The sequence below is a fragment of the Dipodomys ordii genome, unplaced genomic scaffold, assembly GCF_000151885.1.
Source record: "Dipodomys ordii isolate 6190 unplaced genomic scaffold, Dord_2.0 Scaffold66, whole genome shotgun sequence".
Classification (NCBI taxonomy): domain Eukaryota; kingdom Metazoa; phylum Chordata; class Mammalia; order Rodentia; family Heteromyidae; genus Dipodomys; species Dipodomys ordii.
In genome coordinates, this window is record NW_012267282.1 from 4,670,049 (window position 1) to 4,680,886 (window position 10,838).

At 49.0% G+C, this 10,838-nt stretch overlaps 1 protein-coding gene across 1 annotated transcript; it reads right to left on the minus strand.

Annotated features, from left to right (window-relative positions):
* Nucleotides 1-156: 156 nt before the first annotated feature.
* On the minus strand, nt 157-8,900 carry Anapc7 (anaphase promoting complex subunit 7). The gene is made up of 8 exons (XM_013023081.1): nt 8,647-8,900; nt 7,911-8,030; nt 5,426-5,537; nt 4,504-4,657; nt 3,490-3,632; nt 2,282-2,399; nt 809-1,005; nt 157-230 (listed from the first exon to the last, which is right to left on the minus strand). Exons 1-8 carry the CDS (start codon nt 8,731-8,733, stop codon nt 157-159), a joined length of 1,005 nt encoding a protein of 334 aa, XP_012878535.1. The 5' UTR covers nt 8,734-8,900.
* Between the last annotated feature and the right edge of the window lie 1,938 nt (nt 8,901-10,838).

Sequence of the window (10,838 nt, forward strand, 5' to 3'; positions counted from 1 at the left end):
CTTTTTTCTTTTTGCTTACGTGGTGCTGAGGAATGGAACCCAGGGCCTCAGGCATGCAAGGCAAGCGCTCTACCACTGAGCCACCTTCCCAGCCCCTCCTGGGATTACTTGTCAATTCCTCTAGAAAACACTGTAAAGGAACGCACCTCATGAGGCCTATTGTAGCGTCTGAGTCACCGCGTAGCGGGCACTCAGCTCCTTGTGGGCTTCCTGGGTTGGTTCACGTGGATCTATGACGTGAGGTGGCAGAGCAGCGCCGGGGCAGTGGCCATGCTGGCGCTCGAGGGGACAGCCCGGCCTGCCAGCCCTGCCTCGTGGCTACAGAGCCGCTCTGAGAACCCCAGCTCTGCCCAAAGCGAGGCGACAGTGAAGAGTAAAAGCATCACTAAGTGACCCTCAAAGTTCTCATCAGTCCTGGGCTACATCTGAGGGGGAAAAGGGGGACCAAGAAATCTGCTTCAGAGACCCCTCATCAAAACCCAGGGGGGGAAAAAGATGAGAAAAATAGATTGTGAAATGGAAACACCAGGGAAAGCTAAAATGGATGCAAAGTGCCACACACAGTGTTCTCAATCTTCCTCAACAACAGCATTACCTGAGATCCTCAAAAAATACCAAGGCTGCTGGTGTGTGCATGCCTGTAATCTCAGCCTGAGAAGGCGAGAGGATGCTGATGAAGGCCAGCCACGCCAGGGCTGGGCAGCGAGTCGCCCGTGTCCACCTGTGCTGCGGAGGCACACGGCAGAGCTGTGCGGGCCGAGCGGCCGCCCCTCCCCCAAAAAGGAAACACACACTGCCCGCGCCTCACCTTCATAGCAGTCCAAGCGGCAGGGTGCAAGCCGTATGGCCTCCCGGAAGTGGATGATGGCCTCCTGGACTCGGCCCATGTTCCGGAGCGCCGCTCCCTTCAGCAGCAGAGCCTGCACGCTGTTACTGTTCAGCTGAATGGCCTTGGCGCCCAAGTACAGCGCCCGGGAGTAGCGTTTGCTATAGAAGCTGTGGCACCTGGGGGAGAAAAAAACAAACCCCACCAGATCACCACGTGTCACCTGCGAGGAGATCACAGAGAAACCACGTGTCACCTGAGAAAACATAGGGGAATCACATGTCACCTGAGGGGAGACCTGAGAGAACTCCCATGTCATGTGGGAGAGGCTGTAAGGCACTGGAGCTAGGTGGCGATGCACGGCTGCAATCCCAGCACCAAGGATGCAGGCACTGCAGGCTCTAGGCTGTCTAGACTACTCCAGATCTCATTTTGAGACCCTATCTCAAAATGAAGAAGACACATCCACAGGACAGAGAAAGCCCTCCACGCAAGCTTTGTTACAAGCCGAGCTTATTGCATGGTTATTAACGATAAATGATTTAAAAAGGGGGTGGCCAGTGCCGGTGGCTCATGTCTGTAATCCTAGCTACTCAGAAGGCTGAGATCTGAGGATCCAAGTTCAAAGCCAGGCCCAGCAGGAAAGTCTGGGAGACTCTTATCTCCAATAAACCACCAGAAAACCAGAAGTAGCACTGTGGCTCAAGTGGCAGAGCGCTCGCCTTCAGCTGAAGAGTGCAGGGACAGCGCCCAAGCCCAGAGTTCAAGCCCCATGCCCGACTCCCCCCCAAAAAAAACAGGGTGGGGCTGGGAAGGTGGCTCAGTGGTAGAACACTTGCCTTGCAATGCATGAGTCCCTGGGTTCGATTCCTCAGCACCACATAAACAGAAAAAAAAAAAAGCAGGAAGTGGCGCTGTGGTTCAAGTGGCAGAACGCTAGCCTTGAACTGAAGAGCTGAGGGACAGTGCCCAGGCCCAGAGTTCAGGTCCCACGACTGGACCCAAAAAAAAAAAAAAAAAAACCAGGGTGGGGTGAGGATCTTGACACAGGAGAAGAAAAAAATAAGGAAAAGCACCTGACAATCTAGGTGTAAGTTGCAAGCAGAGAGATACTGAAGAACTATTTGTACACCTAAAACTAAGTGAGCACCAACATGGGCTGCAGCCGCTGTTTTGAGGCCTGGGGTGGCAAGGGAAGGACTTCTTGCAAACCAGGCAAAGGCTCTGCCCGAGCCAGCGCCGTGGTCAGCGGGCAGCAGCTCTGGCCCCTTGTGCAGAGCACAAGGCCAGTGCGCGTGTCACGCCTTCCCCGCCCCACGGGCCCTCCTCTAAGGAAGCACAGAGAGCAGAGAACACGCCACCGCCACGGCAGGTGTGACTACTCTCTGACCCCAGAGTCCCACCTCCAGCTGACAGAAAGCACGCGAAGACAGACGGCAAGGGACACAGCCGTACCCCGACACCACCCAGGGCTCTGCATGCTGGTCAGAAATATTGAACAGGCGGCAGCCGAGATTCTCCACGTCTTCCAGCCGCCCTTCTCGCGCCAGCAGGTAGCCATACACATCCATCCCTGAAAGGACAGGGGACAAGACGCACTTTAGCCAGGGCATCGAGGAGGGGACATGTCCCCACTCCAAGGCTCCAGGGCCCGTGGCCAGCCCTCTCGCCAGCAGACCTCCCACTCTCCCACAAAGCAACCACGGAAAGCCAGGGCGCTGGTGCTGGGGCACCCCTGGGATCTCAGCAGGCGAAGGTGGAGGCAGGAGGTCTTGAGTTTGAGGCCAGCCTAAACTACACAGCAACACCTTCTCAGAAAGCATGAAGCGTCAAAAAGGACATCCCTTGGTGGGTCCAGGCGCCAGCTCCAAGCCGACAGCTGCCACCAGACAGCACTTCCAGCGCCCTACATCTGACCCGTATGTGCGGGCTGCTTTTTGGGTCTTCCTTCCCACAGCTGCGAGCATGCGCGCGGGCACGCAGGGCCACGGCCACAGAGCCGCTGGTGCCCAGGCCTTCCCATCCAAGGTGAAACCTCTTTCCAATCTGCTCCTAATTTCTGCTTCATTTCACTTTCTTCAACATCTGCTCCCTCACTCCCTCTGCATCCTTTTATCACACTAGGGAGACAGGCAAACCACATGCCCCAAGAGGATACCGAGGGCCTAAGGTGCCATCCACATCCTCTGGCAGGCACATCGCAAACTGGGAATTCCCAAGCTACGATACCCCGCCCCCTCCAAAAAAGAAAAAAATCCAAATAATGGCCTGTGAGATGAAACTTGAATTCGAGAAAAAAATACTACTCAGAAGTGTTAGAGACATGCGTCAGAAGACTATTGTAATAAATCTTAGAAAAATCTTTCTTGACAGACGCTATCAGAGCCAGGCACTGGTGACTCACACCTGTAATCCTAGCTGATCAAGAGGGCAAAATCTAAGGATCGTGGCTTGAAATTAACCCAGGTAGACAATCCAGGAGATTCTGATTTCCACCAGCAAAATATCAACCTGGAAGCGTGGCCAAAAGTGGTCCAGCCCCAGCTATGAGTAAAGAAAGCTGAGTGACAGGTCAGGTGTGCAATCCCAAGCTCCAGCATACTCACACACACACAAACTGACACTTTTCTAGTGACCTCCCCTGATCTACCCTCTAGACCCACCTTTGATCAGATAAGGATCTAACATCTGAGCCTGCTCGAACTTCAGGACGGAGTTTTTGCTGTCTCCAGCTCTGAAGTACAGGTCCGCTAAGCTTCCCAGCAGGTCCACGTTATCCCGCAATAAAGACTTTTTCTCCAGTGAACTAGAAAGACACATCGCAAACCTTCAAAACTGTTCTAAATCTGGAGCATACACATACTGTTTTCTGCATGACTTTTTTAATGATAAAATTTAAACAAACTGTGTATATTCGATTTGCTTATTCTGAGCTTATGGTTTTAAGTCGGACAGGACAGGAAAGAAAACACACAATGAAGCAGATGTTGCTCACTAGCCAGAAAGAGCGTTCTGGTAGTTTCTCAGAGGACAACAACCATGGTGTTCAATGCAGCCCAAGTGCTCGTTTCTGCAGCACATCCACTAAAATTGCAATGCCACAGAGAAGATCAGCAAGGCCCCTGCCTGCGCAAGGGCAAAGGTTCCAGATTCGTGAAGGTTCCATATAAAAAAAAATGTAATGCCATTTGCAGCCACTTCCTATTCAACTGGAGGACCGCATCACGCCAGACAAACCCGTTCTCTCACCCGCACGCTTCACTTCACAGAGAAGAAGTCTGTCTCAAGAATACAACCTAGGCCGGGCACTGTTAGCAGCCTGGCTTCTGGGGAGACCACGAAGCTCTGCTTCCCGGCGTGCAGGACCCATCATGGCAGTCTGCTTTTTGCGGCTGACTGCACAGAGCTGAACTTAGCGCAGCCATACATCCATACAGCTTTCCAACAGAGACATTACATTTGTGATTGTTACATTAAGACAATCAAAGCCCAAAGACAACTTGGCTGCAACACCAGGCCCTCCGACTCTCCTCATCAATACCCATGCCGCCTAATACACATGCATGCTCACGCACACATGTGTACGTTTGTTCGTATGTACACACACACACGCATGCACGCACGCACGCCTGGACAAGAAGGGCCTAGGCTCACTGGGCTCCGGCCGGGGCGCTCACCAGATGGTATTGATCGCTCTTGAGTTGTCACCAGTATGTACAAAGGCATAGGCTTTGATCCACACAGACAGCCAGTCCAGGTTAGGCACCGTCTGGATAACATTCATGGTCATGGACGCCACCTCTGCCCCTTTGACAGACAGGGACAGCAGACCTAGAGCCCAACAAAAAGCGGACAGCGGCGGTGAGGTGGAGCACTGGCCCACAGCGCAGGCTCCCAGCAACCCCATCCTCATGCTGAGCAGCAGAGGAGGAAAAGCCACGCTTCATTTTTGGTGCTAGGGACTGAAACCAGGGCCTTGAGTACGCTAAGCATGCACTACCACTGAGCTACACCCCAACCCTGCAAGACCACAGTACAAGATTTTCTTGAGCGAATGTGTGAATGCAGGGACCTTTTCTTTTTTGCACTACTCAAGTTTGAACTCAGGGCTTCACACTTGCTAGGCAGGTGGTGTTTGAACACTAGAGCCCTATCTCCAGCCCAGCAAGAAACTTAAAAAGCCCCAAGCGTGCCCCAAGTGGCAGAGTGCTAGCCTTGAGCAAAAAAAAAACTCAGGGACCTGAGTTCAAGCCCCAGGACCAGAACAAAACAAAACTGTATTCTAAGCCATAACTGAGAAGTGGCGCCTTCAACAATACACAGTGGAAGCTGGGCACCAGTAGCTCACATCTGTCATCCTAGCTGTTCAGGAGGCTGAGATATGAGGGTCACAGTTCAAACCCAGCCCTGGCAGGAAAGGCCGTGAGACTCATCCCCAATTAACCCCCAGAAAACCAGAAGTGGAACCATGGCTCAAAGTGGTAGAGTGCTAGCCTTGAGCTCAGGGACAGCACCCAGGCCCTGAGTTCCAGCTTCACAACCAATTAAGAACAAAAAAAAAAACAAAAAAACAGTGGAACCAAACAACATGGCCTTTACCTAGAATGGCATCCAAGGCCAGCGGGCACTGGCGCAGGACCTCCTTGTAGCTGGTGACCGAAGGGCGCTCCTGGCCAGCCTTCTTGTACAAGTTTGCCAGCATCATATTTATCTGCATAAGCACAAACAAAACAGGAAAACATGCATACCTACAAAGAAAATAGCTCACTGGGAAAATGCTGGTTTTTATTGCTGGGAAGTGTATCCATTCTCCAAACCAAGAAATTACTGCTATCTTTGTTGTTCCAGTCCTTCCATCCCGAAGAGGGAAAGCACGTTATCCTCTCTCCTCTAACTGAATGTTCAGTAGTGTTGGGACCAAGATGCTACTCATGTGGAGAACGTTATAGAGTTCCAATTAAGATGAGCTACTTGGGAAGTATTCAAGGGGATTTCTGTTAAACTCAATTAATATTGAGGCATAAGAAGGTGAACTCGCTAGGGGCTGGGCAGGTGGCTCAGTGGTAGAGCGCTTGCCTTGCATGCATGAGGCCCTGGGTTCAATTCCTCAGCACCACATAAGCAAACAGAAAAAAGCCGGAAGTGGCGCTGTGGCTCAAGTGGTAGACCGGTAGCCTTGAGCTGAAGAGCTGAGGGACGGCGCCAGGCCCAGAGTTCAGGCCCCATGACCGGACCAAAAAACAAAAAAAGAATCTCAAGAAGGTGAACTCGCAAACAGTTGGTTAGGAAGGGTCATATTTCCCCTCACCAAAGGGAATGGCTATGGTCAAGGGTAAAACGCTGGCCTTCATTAGACAACTAGACCCATGACTGGAATCCGGCCTTTTTAACACTCAAAACTCTGACCTGCCAAAAGTAATGTTTAATCAACTCAAACTCACCTTCAGAGGTGACACTGATCCAAGAACAACCATACTATTGAAATCCAATAAACGCAGATGGATACAGGAGTTTTAGCACAACCTAAATATGAAGCTAAATAAAGCTATCTTAAAGTAATGCTTCCTAAAAGCTCACATGAGAAAATCTACAAGTGCCAAATAATGTAGAAATTACATTCTCTGATACATGTAGGAACTATCTTAAGTCTCCAAACACAGAAAACAGGGCAGGAATTAGAGTTCAGTGGCAGAGTTTAAACCCAGTATGTTGAAGAACCTGAGTTCAATCCCTAGCATAAAGCAAACAAACAAAAACTCCCTTAAACAACACAGAAAATAACTAACTCCTTAATACCAGTACCTACTTAAACATATTCCCTTAAGTCTAGTTACCCATTAGTTTAGGAACACTTGGATCAAGTCCTAACTAAAATGAACTAGGTCCCCACTGCTTAGATTCTTAAAGGTCATGTGGGTGTACAAAGACACCTTACCTGTAAAATTCCGCATTGTCAAGCTCAAGGTAGATAACGTTTCTTCAATAGAACGAGGAGAGCATCTGCCATGAGAGTGCAGCGCACACTCAACACGGCCGCGCGCAGACGCGGGCCTCTCACTGTTCTCCCAACTAGTATTTTTTAAAGCACTTTCACTTTTAGAGTGCAGTTCAGTGGCAGAATGCTTGCCTAGCCAGGCGCCAGTGGCTCACAACTGTAATCCTAGCTTCTCAGGAGACTAAGGAGGGTCACAGTTCAAAGCCAGCCTGGGCAGTTAAGTCCATGAGCCTCTTATCTCCAATAAACAACCAGAAAACTGGAAATGGCGCTGTGGCTCAAGTGGTAGAGTGCTTGTCTTGTTGAAGAGCTCAGGGACAGCGTCCAGATCCAGAGTTCAAGCCCCAGGACCAACCCTGCCCCCCCCCCCAAAAAAAAAAAATGCTTGCCTAGAATGCAATGGATTCTATCTCCAGCACAGAAGGAAACAAGAGGGTTTTTTTTGTTTTGTCTTTTTGTCAGTTGTGTCAGCTGTGGTGGAACTCTGGGCCTGAGCGCTGTCCCTCAGCTCTTCAGCTCAAGGCTAGTGCCCTACCAATTGAGCCACAACACTCCTTCTGGCTTTTTTCTGCGTTATGTGGTGCTGAGGAATCGAACCCAGGCCCTCATGCATGCAAGGCAAGCACTCTACCACTGAGCCACCTTCCCAGCCCACAAGAGGCATTTTTACATACATGAACTTTACTTTCACAAAAAAGAATTTACCAATATCCTCATTTTTAGAGATGCTGTAGGCACAAACTGAAGACCCCACATCTGGTTCCAGTAAGATGCACACCCTGTACTGTATGTAATGTGCCGCCAGCACCAGCACAGCCCTTCTCTATACGAGAGCAAGTCCAAGGCGACCGCGTAGTCCTGATTATGTATAACAATTACTCCATTATTAAATGAGTGTTTTGTAGACCATTATTCCCTATAGCAAGCAACAGCAAAGACAGCTCTTACAGCACTGACCAACCATCTCTCCATCAGTAGGGAACAAAGTGAGGACGTGTGACACAGTGTTCAGACTTCCTAATGTATCTCACAAACAGAAACAGGCCTGAGTGGGCTGAGGAGGAAGGAAACAAGGAACAAACAACTTACTTTGGGGGTTCTCTGTCGGGAAGGGATCCCGTCAAGTATGGCAATGGCATCTTTATCTTGTTTCAGCATTGTATAACATTCAGCCATTTTGTATTTTACTTCAATCTCAGATGGAAGACACTAAGAGATAATGAAAACAAATGTTATTACTAAATATGATCTCAAAGCCAAGTGCAGTAGCTCAAGACTATAACCCGTTCCCTGAGGGGAGGCAGAGATTGAGGGGCTGCAGTTCAAAGCCAGCCTGAGCATAAGCATCGGCAGGATTAGATGGGTAATTCTACTCACCCAGGAGACTGACATCAGGAAGATGGTGGTTCAAGCTCACACAGCAAAGTATGAGAGACTCCATCTCCAAAATAACCAACAAAAATCTGATGGGAGCATGGCTAATGGCAGGGCATCTGCCTAGCAAGCACAGCCCCACGACAGACCAAAAGAAAAAAAAAAAAAAAGACCAACCAGCACTGAACACAAAATTATTTTAATCTCTATTAAAAGAAGTCATAGGGGCTGGGAAGGTGGCTCAGTGGTAGAGTGCTTGCCTTGCAAGCATGAGGCCCTGCATTCGATTCCGCAGTACCACATAAGCAGAAAAAGCTAGAAGTGGCGCTGTGGCTCAAGTGGTAGAGAACTAGCCTTGAGCTGAAGAGCTGAGGGACAGCGCCCAGGCCCAGAGTTCGGGCCCCATGATCAGCAAAAAAAAAAAAAAAGTCCTAATTCTATTTTTGATTACCTGGCTTTGTGGCGTAGATGCTGAATTTCCGGTTGAAGGCCTCACTTTTGAAGTTTTACTTAGCGCTTTCTTCTGCTGCAAAGCCATGGTATACTTGCTCACAGCATTCCGATATTCTTTGTCATGGAAGAGAGAATCTGCATGGTATACCAAGAGCTGGAACTTCTGAGATGGAGAGAGTAACTCTCTAGAAACAAAGAAAGTATTCTCACACCCTAGTGTTCACAGAAGCCTGGCACACAAAGAAAGTCAGCTTGACTTAAGTACCAGTCCCTAAAATGAGAGGCACCACTCCATACAAATATGAGGTCAACACATCTACACAATCAAATGTTTTATTTTTTCCCTTTCTTATTACCAAGGTGATATACAGAGGGGTTACAGTTACATAAACAAAGTAATAAGTACATTTCTTTGTTTTGTTTTTGTGCCAGTCCTGGAGCTTGAACTCAGGGCCTGGGCACTGTCCCTGAGCTTCTTTTGCTCCAGGCTAGCACTCTACCACTAGAGCCATAGTGCCACTTCCGGCTTTTTCTGTTTACGTGGTACTAAGCAATCACACCCATGGTTTCAGGCATGCTGGGTAGCAATCTACCACCAAGCCACATTCCCAGCCCATAAGTACATTTCTTGTCAACCTTGTTACCCCTTCCCTTACTTTTCTCCTACTTTCCCGCCCCCCCCCGCCCCCATTTCCAACATATGGCCTGTGACTGTCTGCTGCCTTGGCTCCCCTTGTCCTTTGTCTCACCATTCTGCTGCTCCACTTCCCTTCCCTAATCAGATAAATGTATATGCGATACCAGGGTACCAAAATCAAATACAGTGGCAACAGGGGAGCTTTTTTAATTCATAAGCAATGATGATACCTATAAATCAAATCAGATAATATAGAGAAAACCTAACACACCCTTTCTCCTACTTTTTAATCCAAGTCTGTTATCCACCCATTTACACTCTTGAATGTCAGTATCAAGTTTGAGTTTTGTTTTTGTTCTGGGGTTTTTTCTTTTTTTTTAATTTTTTTGGGTCCAGTCATGGGCCTGAACTCTGGGCCTGGGCGCTGTCCCTCAGCTCTTCAGCTCAAGGCTAGCCTCTACCACTTGAGCCACAGCGCCACTTCCGACTTTTTTCTTTTTGCTTATGTGGTGCTGAGGAATCGAACCCAGGGCCTCATACATGCAAGGCAAGTACTCTACCACTGAGCCACCTTCCCAGCCCCTGGGTTTTTTTTTTTTTTTGGTCCTGGTCCTAGTGCTTGATTGAACTCGCCCTGGGTGCTGTCTCTGAGTTTTTTACTCAAGACTAATGTTCCACCACTTGAGCCACAGCTCCACTTCTGGCTTTCTGGTAGTTAATTGGAGACCAGAGACTCATGGACTTTCCTGCCCCGGGTGGCTTCAAACTATAATCCTTAGATTTCAACCTCCTGAGTTACCTATAGGCATCTGCCACCAGCACCTGACTTCAATATCAAATTTTAAAGGTATAATACTGACAAAGGAGAGCAAGCCCAGACTTAACCCAAAGAAAGGTTGAAGGCCTAGGAAAGAAACTTTACAAATTCCTCCCCACATAAGTACAAAGGCCAGTGGCCAAGTATATGCTAGAATGCATCTTTGTGCATTGATTTGATTCCCAGCACAATGGAAGAAAAGACTAGAAGAGAGGGAAGGGGAAGGAGATTTAAAAAGAAAAAAAGAGAGAAAGGAAGGCTGAATAAACGCTGGATATAAAGTTTCAAAAAGGGAACTAACTGCTGGGGGTTTGGCTCCGTGGACCAGTGCCTATATGCCTGCAGTCCTGGGTTTGAGACCCAGCACGCCAACACAAACATAGCAGAGCCAGTGCTCAACACCTCCTGAGGCTAAGAAGCTGCCAACTAAACTCACATGGAGTAGCCTGGGCCAGCTACAGTTAGTCTAGGCAGTCATCAATCGGCTTCAAACCATGCTGTAACATCTTGAAGCGGCAAGAATGATGACTAGCACGTCCCTCCCCAATAATGGAAAACACGCTTTGACTTGGTACCAGGAGAGAGCTCGCAAATAAACAGTGCCTGTCAACAGCGACCAGGCTCCTCACACTGCACCCGGGGGTGCTCAACATCTCTCCTTTACTACAGTGAGGTCCAACGCACACGAGTGGGAATGAGATGGGGAGTAATAACTGCACTGCTGTCAAGTCACCAA